The 19698-nt window shown below is 34.4% G+C and overlaps 1 protein-coding gene across 1 annotated transcript in view; it reads left to right on the top strand.

Annotated features, from left to right (window-relative positions):
- Positions 1-83: 83 nt before the first annotated feature.
- The window catches only part of SLC25A12 (solute carrier family 25 (aspartate/glutamate carrier), member 12), a 48189-nt gene continuing 28574 nt past the window's right edge, over positions 84-19698 (top strand). The window contains exons 1-3 of the mRNA XM_009996147.1: positions 84-143; positions 5674-5816; positions 10909-11024. Of these exons, the coding sequence (XP_009994449.1) occupies positions 5707-5816; positions 10909-11024 (226 nt within the window). The 5' untranslated portion in view covers positions 84-143; positions 5674-5706. The remainder of the gene's footprint in view (positions 144-5673; positions 5817-10908; positions 11025-19698) is intronic.

Genomic DNA, 19698 nt, shown 5'->3' with positions numbered 1-19698 from the left:
ATTGCTGCCCTTATCAGCACGCGCGGCGGGTCTGGTCTGCGCCCTGCCGGGAGCCCGGCGGGGGGGCATTAACGTGCTTGTCTTTGCAGGTGCAATCAACTAAAAGAGCGGATCCTGCCGACCTGCGAAATATTTTTTTGCAGGTAAAAATATCTGTCTGATGTCGTTTGATTGACAGACTTTTTTTTTTCTAATTCTTTTTTACCCTGTCGTCACTGTGCCCCGGCATCGTGGGTGTTCTGTGCTTGTGGGACACCGAGAAGTTTGCTTTGTGGGCGGAGTGTGTGGAAGGGGCCACCCTTCCACAGCGAGGAGAAACTGCTCGTGACTGAAATCGTGATTAACCATTTCCAGATTACAATCTTAAGTAATTTTCTGAAGTATTTTCTTATTTCCTATGAATAATTATAGCCATAGCCACGTACTGCTGTTGTTAAGGTATGATTTTCAAGCCTCTGTGGCTGTGTGTTTTGTCCTTGGAGTTTATATGTGTGCCTCTTACAAATGGAGGGACGACTGGCAGTTGTTTTAGAACTTAAAATTAATTTCTTAATATTGATGTATTTCATAATATTATCCCTTGAAGGGCCTTAGAAATAACATACGTAAATAACAGCTTAAAGCTTTATTCACTCCCCTTAATTACAGTGAAGCACAATCTGAAGGGAAAATCCAGTTAATCCTAAAACTTTGGTAATAAGGTTTGAATCAGAGGGATGGAACAAGAAAAGCTATGTTTTAGGTCTGTAATTGGGCTGCTGCTATTTCCCAAATCACTTAAATAGCCTTTTTTCCCTTTATGCTGAGTATTACACAATATATTAAAGAAGCTTTCCTCTGTCAAAAAGGATAATATAAAATTAAGTATTAGAGCTGATACTGCAAATGATAAAATCTGTTATTTAATCTTTACCATGTACCTTTTAGTCCTATCATATTATCCAACAGTTTACACAGATGGTAAGTAGACAGGTTTTTTATGTCTTGACTGAGCAAAGTTATATCCCAACCATAATTTAGGCAGATTTTACTTTTGTGTGTGGGGTTACACTAATAACATTGCTGGAGAACTAAAACACAGAACTCTGAAATCAAACTCTGAAAGCCCAGCATTTATTTTCTAGTAAAAAAATTCTCCTTTACAGGTGCATTTGTTGTTGACATTTTGGTTTTGCAGATAATGAATAAAGCAGATTATGTTCATAAAATAAGCAACATGAAAATATTTAAAAAAAAATAAAAATGTGTCAATACAATAGAGAAACTTGTGGTTCTAGCTCTTTTCCAGCTTTTTGCAATGTACTTTTGCAGTCAGAAGAAGTTCTTCTGGAAATAAATAAATAGTTTTAAGTCCTTGACTTTGGTCATGCAGGGAAAAGTCAAGAGTCAACTTTGTACACCTGTATCTTGAAATTTCTCTCTGACAAGACATGTTTTATTGCCCTAAAAAGCAGGTAGTCTGGTTTTAAAACAGCTTTTTGGTCTTGCGTGTCTATCTTACAATCTTCAAAGAAACATGCAAATTAAGCTGTAGATTGTTCTGTGCTCTGAGGAATGAAAAATACAAAAGCTCTTCTGTCTCCTCCCTGGGAATCTGAAATGTGCAGTAAAAAAAGGACAACACAGACACCTCTGGCATATGGAAGGAGTTTGTGTTTCTTTTGGAATATATTTGATTATGATTGAGTTTGAAACTGTGCTTTTTGTTTGATAGATAGCAAGCAAACTTAGTGGCAAACTTAATATCAAAAGAGAGCCCACTCTTCCCAAGACTAAGTTGAAGACAGTGTTATGAAATACAGTCGGTGTTGCACACATCAGGGGTCAGATTTGCTGTGCTCTTTGCTGAGGGTGCTGGCCTGTTCTGTGAGCTTCAGCTAAAGGGCGTGCATTCCTTCCTAAATTTGGCTTCCCTTGGAAATGGGCACAAGGGAAGATGTGAACTGTAGGCCTCTTCGTCATCCACGTTATTCATGCAGAGTACTTAAATTTCCTTCTGTCCATGTATATCCTCTTATGTGATACTTGTCTGCTGTCTATCTGGTTTAAGTTGTGTCTTAATGGATGTTTGATACATACCTCTTAGAATTTCTGAACCTTGCTGTCTATTTTCTTTTATTATTTTAAACTGTTAAAAATCTTTAGTTTGACTTGTATTTAAAATATGTGCTTTTATTGCTGTTTAATCCTGTAACCATGAAATGCAGGCATTGGCGTTTCATGTTTGTACACCATCAAATAAGTTATCTCTCAGGTGTTTGCCAAGTACTAAGTTCAGCAACAATCAAAGAAAATAAAACAGAAATTCACTGAAGGATAAAGAGTTGTGCTAGAACAACAGTTAATCTGTTTCTTAGTGAGAGTTCATCCTTTTTTCCTAGACATGACACAGTCAGCTCTCAGGGAATATATTTGAATTGTCTCCTGCCTGCTGAATGCAAGTGGAACCTGGTCCAGCAAGGTGGAGGAAGAAATAAAAGCAATTTTAATACAGGAAACTTTTTCCTCCCTCTTAAAAATGCCAGAAATCTCTTGCTCATAGCTTAGCTTAATTTAAAAAATGTATGTTAAGAGTACCTATGGGTCTCTTTTTGTTTTGGAATTTATTTCTCCTATGCCCAGATTAAATAATTTGGATAGAAACTCCCTTTTACTTGAAGACTAACCAGTTTTTCAAAGGAAGCATTGTTTCTGATAGTGTGGTGATACTTAGCACTGTATTGTGCAGGGTAGGGGTTTTGTGTGTTCATGTTATGTCATGATGTTAAAAAAAAAAAGTATCATGCAGATTCATCAAGTGCTTATCTGAGAGAGTCTATAAATGTATATTAAGAATTTTGTGTTATAAAACTAATATAATTCAAGATGGAGGAAAAGACACATTGAATTCATGTGTTATGTTTTATATGCAAATTAAGGTATAATTTACAGTTGCCTATTTTGTGCTAAAAGTTTCTTAAGTTGTGTGGTGAAAAGGTACTTTGAGGATAAATGTAAATAAATGCTGAAAGGGAATAGCCTAGCTACTTTGTCAGGCCTTAATTTATTGGCTCACTGCCAAACTCTTTCAAAATACCGTGACCTTCTCATATGGAGCAAAATGTATCTGTCAGTTAATTATTTTTGTCTCAAAATGTAAGGGTGGTGAGACACTGGAACAGACTGCCCAGTGATGTTGTGGGGGCTCCATCCCTGGAGGTGTTCAAGGGCAGGTTGGATGGGGCCCTGAGCAGCCTGATCTAGTGGAAGGTGTTCTTGCCCATGTAGGGGAGTTGGAACTTGATGATCTTGAAGGTCCCTTCCAACTCAAAAATTTCTGTGATCCTGTGAAATTTTTTTTAACTAAACTTCTCCCCACAGTTTTTACTGTAAAGCAATTAGCTATATGTAATAAAATCAGATAAATTGGTGTTTGAAGAGATGATGATATTTAGTTTTTGACTCTTTGATGCACCCTCTACTGTCATACAGTTGAATTCCATTATTTCTGAAGATACACTAGGTACTCTGCATGCTTAATGGCCCTTCATACATAAAACTTTCTTTCTATTCATGTCTTGCAGCAGAATTGTGCCTCATAATGCATTTTTTGGTCACTTCTATATTCCCCTGAGAAGTGAACCTCCTGAGTTGATTCAGTGAAGCCACGGTTCCATTATATTGTCATGTCAGCAAGAGTGCTAAATTAAAGGATTCCTGTCTCCTGCTTTGTGTTCCCATTTTTGTGGAAATAATCTATTTGAATTCTGGATTAGTTCAGTAATCTGGTTTACAGTGCAGTCTTGCAAGCAGCTGTCATCACAGCTACACAGTGGAAGAGGGAGAGGTGATGACGAGATGTGAGTGGCTGGTATTGTTGAAGAGGTACTGCTGATGCCTAAGCAGGCAGTGAAGCTGATGCAAGCTCCTTTATACTGAAATACTGTCCTGACTGAATTGTTGGGCTGCATACGGCTGAAACAAGCACGCAACATGCAAATGATCCCCCTTACTGTAATGGAGTGTTACACCTTAGTAGGTATTGTATATAGGTCTTACTGTTAATATTCTAGTTCCTGTGGGCCCCTGGCTAAGTAAGCGCCTGTTTTTTTACTCTTTCACATAAAGCTGTGTCAAGTGAATCAAGATACTGCAGTAAACACAGAAAAAGTTACAAATTACAGAGAAAGTAATTAACTGAGGTTTAAATTCACTAGCATAGACATTGCTCTGTAGGTCTTGGGGGTCTTGCCATTTCTTTCTCTGCAGAGAACACTTATATAGTCTTATATTAATTACTAGAACCTAGAGGGGTGAATTACAGTTTTACAAAGTAATTAAAAATCAGCACTTCTGTTGCAAATCAAAATTCTAGTTATATGATGGTATAGTTTTGTAACTTCACTTTCTCAGAACAATCACAGGTCTATGTATGTGTGAAGCTTTGTATCTAAATAATTATGTATACATAGACTGTACAGTAGAGAGTGAAAAGAAGAGGTGTTTTTTAAACAAAAAAGCTTGCTTGCATGTTTTGTGAGAAATGAACTCAGTCATCAAAGAGGATGGGGTCACTGTAGGTTAGGGAACTAGATATCTTTTGTGAGGTACTTTCCTGTGCTCCAGGATGCAAACACAATTTAACTTTGCAATCTGAAAATTTAGGTTTTCTTTCTAAGATTACTGTCATATCATAAACTACAAGAAATTTTTCCTGAAACTATACTGACATCTTGAAACAAGATTTGAGGGGTGTGAACTTTCATAATATATTTTTGTTTTATTAACCACTTGTGATACTTTCTACTCCTGCTTTCTCATGCTCTTAGTTTGAAATTGGTGTTACCCAGCGTAACTGGAAAGTTGAGGGCTTGAAATTTACTTTTTTCTAAAAATATCACTTTTAATTTAAAGTTGTACTATAGAGAAGAACCAGAAAAGTAATCAGTAACTATGCTGATACAGACATTTGGCAGTTTTCTTGGTGTACAAGTAGTAAAGATGTACTTGATTATTTTATTTTTAGTTTGTTTTCTTAATATTTACATTTTATAATTCTAAAATTTGTCAGTGATTTTAATGTCAACGTTTATTTTTAATAAAATTAAACTAAAACATTTCTATAGACCCAAATCCTGTTTGTCTCTCTTTCAATTTTTACTTAAATGAAAGTTGCCCAAACCATTAGTTTCAGGATAAAATGTATCTGAAAATTTATCTCTCATAAAAAAGAGAAAAAAACCCACTTATTTTCCAAGCTAACTGTTAGAATGATCAAGAACAATTACTTAGAAGATACATGCTAAAAGAAATTGTAAGAAATTTTATGTATGTGTGCTATGCTTTCACAGTGTAGTAACAAATGGAAAGCTATGCCATGGCTGAGATTTTTACAAATTTCTGCAGTTGCCTGACAGTGTCTGAAAATACCTTATTGCCTTTATAGTAGAAGATATTGGTCATTATGTGAACACGTCTATTCTACAGGGATAATGTGTTTGTTGTGGTATGCAACTAGTATAGTATCACTCTTAGTTTAATCAAGCATTCTAGTTTCAGAGCAGTTATGTGCAGACAGTTGTGCACTATTTTAAGTGATATTCAGTAAAGATGCTTGTTTGGTAGTCACTGATAATTACCATCTAAACTGATTCATTTTTGGTTGTGTGTTTTTTATTTCTGTTTTCACTCTAGTATGCCAGTGTCGAGAAAGATGGAGAGCATTACATGACCCCAGAAGATTTTGTGCAGAAATACCTAGGGCTTTATACAGATCCACGTTACAATCCTAAAACAGTGCAGCTGTTGGCTGGAGTGGCAGATCAAACAAAGGATGGGTGAGAATTTTGTTTTCCATTAGAAGCTTGTAGTGCATTGGTAAATGCATGAGTGAATGAGTTTAGTAATTTTATCTTCTAAAATACATTATTGATTTTATTGCATTTCCATCTTAGATTATAGTTTTTTTCTCAAGTATAATAAACTAGTGCTAAACAGTGAATAGTTCAATGCATTTTTAAATTAAGATTTTTTTAAATGGAGTTTTAATAATTGCTAGAAATACTGAGGAATTTGAACTGCAGATAAGTTTAATGTAGTATGATTGCCTTGGAAAAGTTATTTCCTGTAAAAACAGCCTGTGATTAGATACTATGTTGAGTCTTCAGTACCTGTAATTAAACATGGAAGTATGGAAAAGCTTTATTATTTCTGTAGTGTGCAATTCAAATCAAGCCATTGAGGAGTTTTTTTTAAGCGTTGGCTATTAGAAAAGAGGGACACTATTGGCTCTATGAAGGAACAAGGTAATCAAGATAAGGTAAAACTGCATAAAACTTTTCCAACTCTGCTTACATTCAATACTACTTGCTTTTAGACAGTTCTCTGAAACTAATTTATAAAATGTTCTTTCCACTGAGGTAGTACTCTCTAAACCACTCATCTTCCAGTGAGCCTTTTCTCTTGCTTGTTTAAGGTGTCTAGCTTTGGCCTTGGACCGTAGTCAGAAGCATAGACATTGAAGTGGTAAGGTTAGGATGGGTCAGAGAAGTCAAGAATGCAGAAGAGAGTGGGTATTTTTAGAGGAGAAAGCTGCTGTTGAAATAATATACATTTGTAAATATATAGATGTGACTTATTTTAAATTTGAAAGCCTGTTGACTTTCTTGGATTTGTAAGTCTAAATCTTACCTTTGACATCACTTAAATGTTTTTATTTTCCTGTTTTTTGCTGCTAGATTATTGTATTAGCTTGCACGGTATGCTGAGCAGCTTGCACACTATCTGTGCTTTCCAAATAAAACCATATATTCTATATACATTTAACACTAAACACCAAATGTAGGATCTTCTGTTTGATGTAATGTTACATGAGTTTTATTTTATAAAACTGCAGTATCTTGGTAATACATTTGATAAATCCACATAACCTCTCTGCTTGCAAAGCAAGGCTGCAGTTTGTTGCATTGAGTTGAAAATGAAACAGTAGTCTATCAGATGACTAGTCAACCAACATTTTGAGTACCTTGTTTCTCTGAAAGCTGTTGCTTATCTTTTACAGTGCACATTTCTTAAGATAATGTTCTATAAAAGGATCTTTCTTACATTAAGAAATCAATAACTTGTTTTACTGCTGCAACTGGACTTTACATTGAGGCATCACTATTTTGTTGCTTTACCAGTGAATATAGGGGATTTTTGGTTTGGGCTTTTTTTTTTTGTTGTTTATTAATTAAAATCTGGGTAAAGTTTGAAGTGAGGTGACCAAATATGGGTTAAGTGTGATTTATCTGCTTCTATATGGAAGCGGTGAGGATGGGAATTATTACCATATATTCTGTGGTACAAAAATTTTGTCTGAATACCTGTTGATACTCATCAGCAACTTATTTTCCTAAATGTTGTAATCTATATTAATGTCCAATCTGTACTTCATCTGAAAAATTTGTTATAATAATTGGATTATTTATTTATTTTTACATTCACATTCTTCCTTTTGTAGTGAGTTGTAATATATCAAAACGCAGTCTATTAACTGTGTCATCTGTGCAGAGAGTTTATCCTGTTTCATCAACAATTATTGTAATCTTCAGCTGAATTCCAGAATACATTACCTCTTTCCAAGGACTTACTGGTATTTTATGAAGTCTAAGGAAGTATCAATAGTCCTGTTTCGTACAGACAGACAAACTAAATGACAGCCCAAAGTCACACAGCAAGTCACTGAGAAGCTTTGGGTTCTGTTACAACACTGCATTCCTTCATTTGCTATGATATTCTCTTAGCCTTGCTTGCCCTTCAATGAAATATGCGAAGTGTTTTTGATAACTTTATTTGTTAGTATTTTTTAATTTAGTTTCGTTTTAGGTTTGGCACTTTAGAAAGAAGCACATTTCAGAACTGGCTGTCTGTAGGCATATGTATAAAAAAAAAGTATTTTTACTTTTTCTTTATGGTAACTTGATACTTAACTGTTCCAGAGGACTGTTGCTTTCTCCTGGTACAAGACAGGTTGGCTTTAGTGGAACTCCAGAAGGTAGTCCTTAAAACTGATGACTTTTCACTTGTGAAGTGTTTCTTCTGCACTGTTATAAATGCATGTTTGGAGAAACTAATGTGGTGAGTTCTGAGTTAAAGTTTGGCCTAAACTGCCTTGGTTAAGACAAAGGGATTTTACTGATGCTATGTCATGTAAGCATTCCTGTGTTAGCAGACTGCAGGCACTACTTTTGAAATTAGGATATGTAACCTTTCTGAATAATGTACTTACATATTCCTAATTACATAAGTAAATTCCTGTTAGTAGATATTGCAGTTTTAAAATCAAAGATGTTCTTCTACCTTCAAACCTTCAAAATTTCACAGTAGTAATCCAGAATTCTTCATTTTAGTTGCTTGTTTTTGGTTACTCTGCTTATCAGCATGTCATTATTTAAATTTGGAAATGTATTCTTCTTAAGAAAAGTTCTGAAGGAAGGCTTAATATTTCCCATAATGGAGAGTCACAGCAGAGCTATACATAATGTCTAAAAGCTATTTTGTGTGGGAAAAGAGCAAAAAGTTGTAGGAAAAAAGGAAAGAGAGAGAAGCACTGTAAACACACAACTTACTTTGCATGCCTTTGTAGAGTAATGGTACAGAAGATATAAGAGAAAAAGAAATTTAAAAAAATGTTACAGATAAAATGAAAGGTGAGTGGTTTGATATTGTTACGGACTTTGTAATGCAGCAGGTTCACTGAATGATACTTGAGTAGTGATTGGGTGGGAAGCTCCATCATTCTGTTTAATCCAGTTCCTGTTATCTCCTCCCTAATGGATAATGGAGGATCACAGGGGATATCCCTGCTCCTAGACATTGCAAATTGAATATATGGAAAGGAAATTGAATGTGTCTATCTCCTTTTGCTGTAGGCACTGTTAAAGTGAGACCTCTGGAGACAGCTTCTTTCAGTTTCAGGCTTCTACAAATGCATTCTACAGGGATCATCACTTGATTCTGTCAGTTATAAAGCTTCCTGGTTAGGAATTAATTTGTATGTCAGGTTTATGCTTGTATGTGAGGTGTATTTTGAAATTATAGTCTTACAGTTATTTTAAAGGATATTCTGTTCTCTGATACTAAACCCTTATTCCTCAGGATCATCCTTTGGATGAAATTGGCTTTGCATCAGAAGAACCATTCTCACATCTTTGATTTTTGTTGCTAAAGTGGCACAAATTAATACCATAATTTTGTATTTGCCATATCTTTTGTCCTTTCAAAATTGTGACCTTTTTTCTGTATTTTCTGTATAATGCATCCATGCAAGAATGTTAGCATATATAACCTTGTTTAAAGTATCTCAGTTTTTCTTTGTGTGTACTTTGACAGAGAAAGGCTAGATAAACTAATGAAATGTGGGGCTATTTTTTTTCTTTAGGCAACAGTTTTCACTTGGCTGTGTAGCAGTAAGCAGTGCATGTTTGAAGTAATCACTATGAGCTAATTAACCTCTACAAAGAGTACTAAATTGAGACAAATTATGTATGTTTTCTAGGAAAATGCAGTATCTACAGTGATACTCTGTTTTAACAGCATCTACTGAAAAAATATTTTTTTCATTTTATTTTAAAAAATTAATTAGCATTGTAATTTTCATTGATAATGTATTTGCTGCTAGATAACCCATAATTCATTTCAATAAACTGAGCTCAGGAACTTTGTAACTGGATGGGAATATTCTAACTCATCACACTAAGTCCCCTATTTTTACAAGGATGAAAACATGCAGTAGTTTTGATAAAGTTTGCTGTTAAAACCTAAGGCTTTTGCTTGCAGTATTCTGGAAAGGCCACAGTGTGGTCTAAACATCTTCATGGATATGTGATTCTATTCCCACACCAACTTTATCATGTATCTTCTCCTGGCTTATGTTTCTGCAGTAGTTCCTACATAGAGAGCTAGGATCCCTTCTAAATACTGTTGGTTGGTTTTTTTGTTTTGTTTTCTGTTAGGCAGAATAAGCTGAGTTCCACTAGAAAAGTTATTTATGGTTATCCTAGTAAGTTACCGGTGCATACGTAGAAGTCTGAGTCTATATGTGTTGCACACAAGGACTTGGATTTCTCTGCATCATTCCAAAGATGTTGTGATGACCCTATCTGAGGATACCGCTGCTTCCTTATCCCGCACAGAAACAACTTTCCTACTGCATCCTGAGTTGCATTTTTCTGTGTTGTGACTGTCTTGCATACACAGCTCAGAATCTTGTAATCTGCTGTTACACTCAAATCCTTCCCTGCCTCAGTCATGTCCAACTGTCCAGATGTTCTTATAGTGCTTTCTTTTGTGTCCTCAAGTACATGACTTTGCAGATCATTCATATTTGCAGTTCATTTATATTTGAAATGTAATGTTTTTTTCTATATACATAGTACGTTTTTCTGAACTTGTATGGTTTTTATGAATGTTGTATGTTGTTTTAAGAAAATACATATATTATATAGTGTATTCCTGTACTTCCATTAAACTATCTTTTCTTTCTCAGTAGAAATACATATGCAAATTAGTAATATAATATACAGCCCTGTAAATTTAATGGTGCTGTAATATCTGTGGGGTTTTTATGTCTTAATTTTGAAGTGTTCTCTGCTTACATTTGTAATTACAAGGTAATAAATTTTAAGTATTCACTGAGAATTAGTTATATTTTGTTGTGATGGGTATGAAGAATTGAGTCCTTTTATAGCAGAAGAAACTGAGTTGCATGAAATTTAAGTAATTACTTAAACACAGCAACTACTTTTTCAATAGCTAATGTAGTTTTCATTTTTTAGATTAGAATTTTATTTTAGTAATTGGATCACACAGCTTTCTAGAGCATCATAACATAATTACTGCTATTGTGAATAATTAAACGAATTTTTATTTCTGTATTTTCCTTTGTAGGCTGATATCCTATCAAGAATTTTTGGCATTTGAATCTGTTTTGTGTACTCCAGATGCAATATTCATTGTTGCTTTTCAGTTATTTGACAGGAGTGGCAATGGAGAAATAACATTTGGTAAGAATATCTCAAGAAAAACAGTTTAAGAAATTGATTATAATAGTATAAATCATCATAATGATTCATCACCATTGGTGCTTAGAAATGCATATTGTGCAATACTGTACTGATTTCTTTAAGAGTTTGCATGAGTAAAACGTTTTGGTTTTTTTTCAAGTGGTACAAGCTTAAGAAATACACAGAAATAAAATATATTTTGTTCTGTGTTCTGGAATCTAGATTTTCACATTCCTGAAGTAGTTAATACAATGCTGTTTTGTTCAGTGTCATCCTATGTAAAATTCTGTCGTGGACTTTGAACCCCCTCAGTGCTGAGGGATTTTTAAATTATTTTCTGAATCTCCACATATCTTTGAAGAATTGTTATTAGATACACTAGAAACTCAGTATAGCAATGAAGGAGGTTTAATCTTTTGAATTCCTGACTTAATGTTCCTTTTCTTGAGGAGCAAATCATACTTTAATGTTATGAGTGTAACTTCCAACTAGATCCTGTATTTGAAAAATTAGGAAGAAAATACAGCCTTTAAGTTTTGGTACTTTTCTTTTTCCTAATCACATCAATTAGTAATTGGGCAAAATTATTTAGGCTGACTATACTGTTTTATGATGTTGCTAAATAACTTTTATTAACACTGCAGTTTAAGGAGGACTAGGTTTTCTTATTAAAACTTCATATGGAAATGAGATAGATCAATGCAAAGGACTATAATAAAATAGAATGAGAATTAAATGTTATTTCTATCCAAAAGAATAAAACTCTCAATAAAGAAAATACAACCTATGCTTGGATTTGTAACCACTTGCTGTTTGTACTATTTCAGTGTTATGAAAATTGTTGCAACTTGTTGAAAAAAAAAAATACAGGGCTCTTTTTATGGAAACAAACTGCTTAAATTATGTGTCTGTTAAATTACATTGTTAACTGGAGGGTCGAATGCTAAGCAATTTGGATACACAACATATTGAAAATAAAATGGTTTAGAACTTAGGTAAAGGTGAAGTCAGTAAATGCAGTCATTAGGGACTAGAGAAAGTACTACAATTTTTGTGACCCTATTAGTGGTGTTATATTTAATAATCTCAAAAAACAGGGATATGCACTTTGTAGCTCCCATGTACACACTTAAACTGGCTGGTTCTGTAAATGAACAGAAAGTAATTTCAGATTCTATACAGGTTTCTCAGTCAGACTGAGGGCTGTTATTTTTATAAGCGCATCATTATATTAAAGGCTAAAAGTGCAACACAAAGAAGAGAAACTGTAAAACAGAAAACAGCACTGTTTTTTCTATCTCTTTCCCACTGTTTGTTGTTTTTTTTTATAAGGATGATAAATCTTGAATAGAAAACTCTTCAGGGAATTAAAAATTTACTACTAGTTTCTTGTTTTTACAAAATTAATTATATTGCAATTACTGCTGTATTTAGTGGCATGGTGTAACATACCAGTGGTATATATTTTTGTGCTAAAGTTCCCACATTTACTGCTGCTTTTTGCTTTTTTTTGTTGTTGTTTGTAATATGGGCTACTTATTTTTACTTCACAGGCATATCATACAAATTAATGCATGTAGGAAAAATGTAAATGAAGATATGTGATGTGTTCAGCATTTGCTAACTCTGCAGTGAATTCCCAAGTCAGTCTTGTGGCCTATAGAGGCTGTTTTATAAATGAGTCCTACAGTCTTTCATTTTCACACCACAGAAACAGAAAGGTACAGAGTTCAGTTCAATGTAAAAACAGGAGAATATATAAAATAAGGTCTTAAAATTTGTAATAAATAAGTAGAAATATACTGAAATGGAGTAAACTTAACCAGTTGGTGTGAGAATTGCTGTTGGACTAGTCAGTTCTGTTTTATGAGTGTGTAATGTATCCAGTCTGCAGAGGTTGGCTATGGGAGCAAACATAAGTCGAGATTTCTAGCTCAGGTGCAATCCTATGTAGATATTACTGCCTTGATTCCAAAACTAAACTCCAGACAGTAAGTCTTGCCAGAAGTGACATGGATTTACTGAGGTTTTTCTGCACTGTTTGTGCAGAACCAAGAGGTGGAGGTGCCGCAGCTTGGAACGCATAATCAACTTGGATCTGTTAGGCCAGTAACTTGAACCCAACTTTGGCCTTGCTGGACATGAGATAGTGTCTCTCAATCATTTGTGTATGACTGTATGGCATTTTAAAAAAATGTTTTCAGTTATCTGTAGAAAGTTAAGTAAACTAGTTGATTTTTAGAACTAGGTCTGTATTTGAAAGCAAGTTGCTTTGGTCAGGTTCACACCTTCTTTTTAGGTTTTACTTACTAACATGGACTTGAACCATCCTTGAGCACTTCAGCTCCTTAGAGTCCTCTTTGGCCTCAGTCTGCCACTTGTCTCTTCAAAAGATTAGGTTCCAGCTCTCCACTGAGGAAACTATTAATTAAATAGTGTTACAGAAGAACCTCTGTCTCATGAGTTAAGAAATTGAAGAGGACAAGAAGTTTATGATTATTTAGAAACTATTTGGTAGAAATACTTGTCAGCTCTGCAATGCTGGTCATTGTCCATGTTAATTTGGATTGGTGAAACTGGAAGCCTTCCATCACTTTTCTGCCATCTACTTTCTTACTGCTTTGGAACATTTTTCCAGGAGTTTTGGGCACCCAGAAATCCTGTATGAATGACCAGCGTAAATGTGCAGATAATATGCTGCAATAGTTATAGTAGGTCCATTGCAAGAACATGACATTGGACCTAGTTGTGTGAGCAACCTGTACAGCCTGCTCAGTACTCCTTACATGTTTCAGCTGCAGTGAACTGGCTGTCAGCTTGGTTAATAAAAAGCAATAAAATTGCCCCTTTAATAACTCATTTATGCAAGTGGCAGTGTAGTTTAAATGACTTCTTAGTAATGGAGAAATAAAAGAAAAAGCATTTATTTTCATGATCAGGTGGTTGTAGGTCTTCATAAATGATACCTAGGTGAATATTTTATGGGAAATCTCTTGCTGATGGGCCCTTAAAATATTGCTTTAACTGTAAAATATTTAAAAGGTAAGTTAAAGCTTGATAAAGAATACTGATTGGTTTTTGGTTTTTTTAATGCATTCTCTTTCTCGTTATGGATTGCTATCTGTAGCCAGAGAAGAATGAAAACCACTTTGCTTATATAATCAGGGCATGTAATTTACTAAGCTTCTTAACACAAATGAAATATTTAAAAACACTTCATAAAAATAATGCTGTTGTACTAAGGATTCTTCTTTTAATTGCTATTCTATGCAGGTCTTTTGACGTGAAAATCTGAGTATTAAATCTGTTCAAGCTATTTGGATTGCTTCAGTACTGAAGCACATAGTCCTTACTTGTGGTTGAAAGATGAAGTCTGTGACTGTCACTGAAACTTATCTCACAAATAGAATGTCTAACTGGAAGCAAAAGGATTCTTTGTAATTTATCCCTTTGGCAAACCATACAATGATCTGGACTGTGTCACTTTTAATTAAAAAGTACAATTTCAAGTTTTTTTTCCAGCTGTTCTTCTATGTAGAGTCACCACAAAGAAAGCCATTCTCTTCTAAACTGGACAATTTCAGACAAATTTTTAGTTAAATACCCATGCTGGTATGGGTAGAAAGACAGAGGTAAAATAATGAGATTTTCAAACAGTTTTACTGCTTTCATGTTCATGATTCTTCTGTATTCAGATTTTTTTGTTATTTTGGAGATAATTTGAAGTATTTGTGGAACTGAACATAATGCTTTTAAAAACACCCTGCAGCTCAATATCTAATTAAAAGTATTTGGCAGAGTGTAATGGCCTCTTCTTTAAAGGCACTAGGAAGAGTAAGGGGATTATATAACTAGTAATGTAACTGTGTGAAAAGTACCATGAAATTGATGGACTAATTAATAAACATCAATGTTTCAGTTTCAGAAGTTGGATATACAGTGATACTGAAATCTTAACTATTTTCTTAAATATTCATCTGGAAGAGAAAGCATATGAATATATATTGTTACAGTTGTTTGCTTTTCAGTATTATTTTTCAGAAAAAACAGATCACTCCTAGTACACATTTCTCCCCCGTTTCCAAAAGAGCAATTGAATTTAAAATGCTAGGATTTGGATTTAATCTGAAGAGTTCTGCTTTATAAAATATTACTTGCAACCACAAAGGCTGGAAACCTTTAACATGTAAACAGAAAAAAATCTCATAGTCACATGGCTACCAGTCTGAAGAGACAAACCACCATGTTTTTATCCAGTGTCCTGTAAATGAGAACTATTTTTCTTGGCTCCCTCGTAGCTGTGTCTGAGTCGCCTGTTATCAAGATGTCTTTCACTTAACACATGCAGATAATGTAGGAAATATCACCATAAATTACAGTTTTTTTAAGTCCTAATGTTGGTTTTAGTTTTAGTTAATTTCTTTCCTGTTGTATGATTCTTTCAGATTTAAATGAGTTTTAAACTTTTGTGAGCCGTGCAGGAAGGGAGACCCTCCTTTATTTTTTAACAATAATAATATGGTAGTACTTTCAAAACTATAGTTCAGCAAGAGGGAACGGAAAAGGAGAACCCCACATTAAAGCTATAAATATTGGTAATTTTTTGTTACAGCTGCCACTAATCTTAACCTTAGATAGAATCACTAATCCATTTACAAGAAGAGTAGAAATGCAATGTAAATATTTCTAGTTTAGCTTTCTCACTTTTCCTGCCACTTGTCATTTTGCTCTCACTTCAAAGTAATTATTGGACTATTTATATTTGGATCACTCTTCATATACGTCTGTTGCATAAAGTGCTACAAAAGAAGTCCTTTTTGCTTTTAACGTAACTTTATTCTTGAAAGTGAAAACACGTAAAATTTGCTGCAGAAATAATGACAAATAGCAACATAGAATACGTTAAAGTGCATTGTGTACATTTAAGGCTGAAATATATACAAATGAGACTGTAGATGACTGAGTAGACAGATTTAAAAAAACCACCCCATTAAATAATGAACCTTTAGCATTCTTATGCTAGTAATAAAATTACCACTTTTATATTTTTGTGTCTCTGATAAGCATGATTGATGTTCTGTCACTGGTGATAGGGAATGCCAAACTATGTTAACAGGGTGATGGCTCTGAAATGATGTGAGATTTCCGCTGCTTCTTGGGGAGCTGATAAATCAAAATAATATGTACTTGCTCAAGGCTTACTTGGGGTACTGCCCTCATCTCCACCATGGATCATGAACAAGACATCATAGTGTTTATGATTTAAATATTTTTCCTTTTGTGAAATTCAGTATTGCCTAAAAACTGTTTTTCTTGTATAATTTTTCTGAACCCAATAGGTAATGGTGTTTGATGGAGGTTGAGCCAGTCATGTGTATACTGCCTGCAGATGGCTGCTCCAGGCATCTGTAATTTGTTTAAAATGATTGGGTGGGGAAATTCTGAAGCAATCTTGAGAGAATGCATGTTGCCTTGGAGGTAATATACTAGTGCACTAGAGCAGTAGGTTTATTGTTGCTGGGGCTGATGGCAAGTTGAGTATGTCATCAGACTGCTGACTTGTATGCCTATCTGAGAAGAAAATGCATTGGTATAAGCTTGGAAAGAAAGTTATTAGCTCAGTAGGAAGGAATTCCACTGCAGAAAGGTGAGAAAAGAGTAGTAGAAGACATTAGTAAATGAGCAACATGTATTGACAGGGACAATGAATGCATTCTGTAAAATGTCAGACTAAAATGAAAGGGTTTAAAAATAATTTGCTGTTTGCCCCTTGCAGAAATAGCTCTGTTGGAAATTTGAGGTACTTGTAGTTTATCTTAATTTAGAAGCATTACTGGGTTTTGACTGAAGGAGATAAAAAATCCCACAGAAAACTCCAGCATCTGTATCTTAATGTGACCTGCTTTGTCTCTTGTCTGTGCTTTGCTTCTGTGAAAAAGCAAACATAAGACATTTTATCATAATTCAAAGTGGTGAAAGTGTAGGTGCCATGTACATTGTTTATAATTTTTGAAATGTGATTGTCCATTTGCAGCTTCTCAGCACATGAGCTGTTAGTTGTGGTGGTAGCTGTTTCCTTTCATGTAAGAGAACAGCAAATAAAATTGGATTAAAAAGGTATTCTTGATATATTGTGAAGAAGGCATTGCTCTTCCTGGGTAGAAGTAGTAAATTTTAGAACTTATTTGGGGATGTTTGAAAATCCCAAATGGCTTTGGAAAATCAGATTTTAGAGTTTCAGTGGTTTTAACTGTGTCATTTATTCACAACATGTACATGGTTCTGCTTATGTACCCCAAATGTTTCATAGAAAAATCCAACATGGTATTAGTTAAGGATTAGATACAAAAGTATATTCTTAAACCCAGACAACTGTAATACAGGCAGTGTATGTTACTGTTTGTGTGTGATTGCCTGTGAAAGAAAAATGGTTAAGACACCAGTATTCAGAGAAAGCAGCAGACTAGTGTGGATACCATTTTGTAAAGCTAGTTAGCCACCACTGGGATTCTTCAAGTACCAATATACTGCACTATTGAATAAGGATTTATTAATTAATTTACCAGTTGTTGATAGATGCTGAAGAATCCTAACTTATGATGTGACTGGTGGTAAATGTTTTTAAGAAAGAAAAATTAATAGTGTAGGAAACTGGTTCTTGGTCCTTTAAGTAGTAGACAACTAAATGCTTGTGGAGGGGGGCTTGACCAGGGTCTTAAGTCTCAATAAAGATAATGGGAAAATCTGTCTGTATGAGCATGTATTCATATTTTCTTACGAGAAAAAAGTGAAACTTTTTTTTAACCTTTAAGGTTAAAAGAAGCAATCATTGGAAACAGTTGAAAATACAGTTTGAATTTTCTGTCTGCTTCAGCACGTTCTTTCCTAAGTTTTCATTAGGAGAACTTGGTATTAGAAGTCAATTTTATAGATGCGTAAGCAGTCACTAGTTGGCAGTTTGTAGTAACCATGCTAATTGATTCAGTTAAGCAGGCCTGTCTTCAGATACATTCACAGTTCAGTGCCATGGTGCAGGCTTAATGGCAACCTGCACTGATCTGTTAGGGTTTGCAGTACATGAAGACTCTAGGTAGCTTGGTCAGAAGCTGCAGTGAATCAGTGGTAGGTGGGGAGTTTATGTTTACATCTCCTAGTTCCTTGGCCTCTAACAATTATGAAGTTTCCTACAGAGGAAACTTTTAAAGGAAGTATGACAAAACAAATTAGTTTGGTGCTCTATATTGGGTGCTTTGTCTCTCTTTTTTTTAACCCTCACCTTGCATGTTGGTCCCGCTGAATAGATAGGAGTAGACAGTTAAAAGCAGTCAGTGTAGTTTAAGTTTTTTTTATCACCCAAACAACTCCTTTAGCCTACCTTGCAGCAGAAACTGTGGTTTAAATTGCCATTTTTTTACTCTAGTCTATGTTTGACCTTTAAGTAAGGTTGAATCACTTACTAGACAGAATCTGCCCTTTGCATATGTAATCCCAAACTAACTGTAAAGCAGGTCAACTAGTCAAGGAATCCTACTTTGTATATTTCCATTCTGTGGCAGAGTTGTTCTAAACATTCCCCTTTCCTCACTGAAAAGATAAAAACCATATACTAATTTTCCTATATTTGATCTATACCTTGTAGAATGGCTATAGAATTGAAAGGTTGAATAGAGAAAACAACGTGTCTACTTCAAGGAAATAGCTCTTGATGGAGTTACCAAATGATTAATTCAAGTTTTTCAGTTAATTTAAGTTTAATTATTAAAGATAATTTAAGTTAGTAAGTAAGTAAAGTTCTTCTGACTGCATCTTGCCTTTTAACAGAACTGCTTAAAGATATAAAATAAGAGGTGTGTTTTAAATTTAAGCTATATGCCACATTTTATTTTGATTAGGATTTTCTAAGTTAGTTGAAAAAAAAATCAACTCAAATTCTCTGAGGTAGATTTTGAAAACTGTTCATGTGGTATGAGTAGATGTCCACTTACACTGTTTATGTGGTTGGATTATCTGCACAAAAAAGCAGGCTTATTTTGCAGCATGGCAATGTTGTATGGCAGCATTTATTTCTTTTTTTCAGATGAGGTTTTTCACTGAATTCAGACAATATATTTGGCATTGAGATTTCAGTTGTACAGTATATATACAGAGAATTTCATATTCTGAAATTATAGGGTTTTTTCTTCATTTAAAAGAGGACACCTCTATCTTCACTTACCTTAAAACATTTTAATAACTGAGACTACCAATTATGTTTTATAGGATTTTATTTTTGTGCTGAGGCCTTATCAAAAGCTTTTAATAAGGTGCTTTCTGCTGAGTTAATGACATGTTTTAGGTGCTATTTCTTATACCTATCTTCAATAGACATATTCAGACAGTGTGATTGTAATAATCAAGTTTCAATCAAAGCATATTTAGTATGACAAATATTCCTTGAGATTGTAATGCAGGTATTCGTGTTCTTGATGAAGGGCTTAATTTGACACCTAGGAGAGATGGAGAACCACTATTGATTTTTATATCAGAATACAAAATAGCTTTTATTTGTCATATATGAGGGAAATAGCTTCTCAATTAAAACTAAATAAAATGCTCACTCCAAGGTTTTATGCAGCAATACAAAAAGCATCACATTGTGTCGCAAATACGTTCTTACACAGGTCTATAAAGGTTT

This window comes from Chaetura pelagica, unplaced genomic scaffold (assembly GCF_000747805.2).
Source record: "Chaetura pelagica isolate M959 unplaced genomic scaffold, ChaPel_1.0 scaffold3, whole genome shotgun sequence".
NCBI classification, from domain to species: Eukaryota; Metazoa; Chordata; class Aves; order Apodiformes; family Apodidae; genus Chaetura; species Chaetura pelagica.
This window is presented reverse-complemented; position numbering and strand designations above follow the sequence as displayed.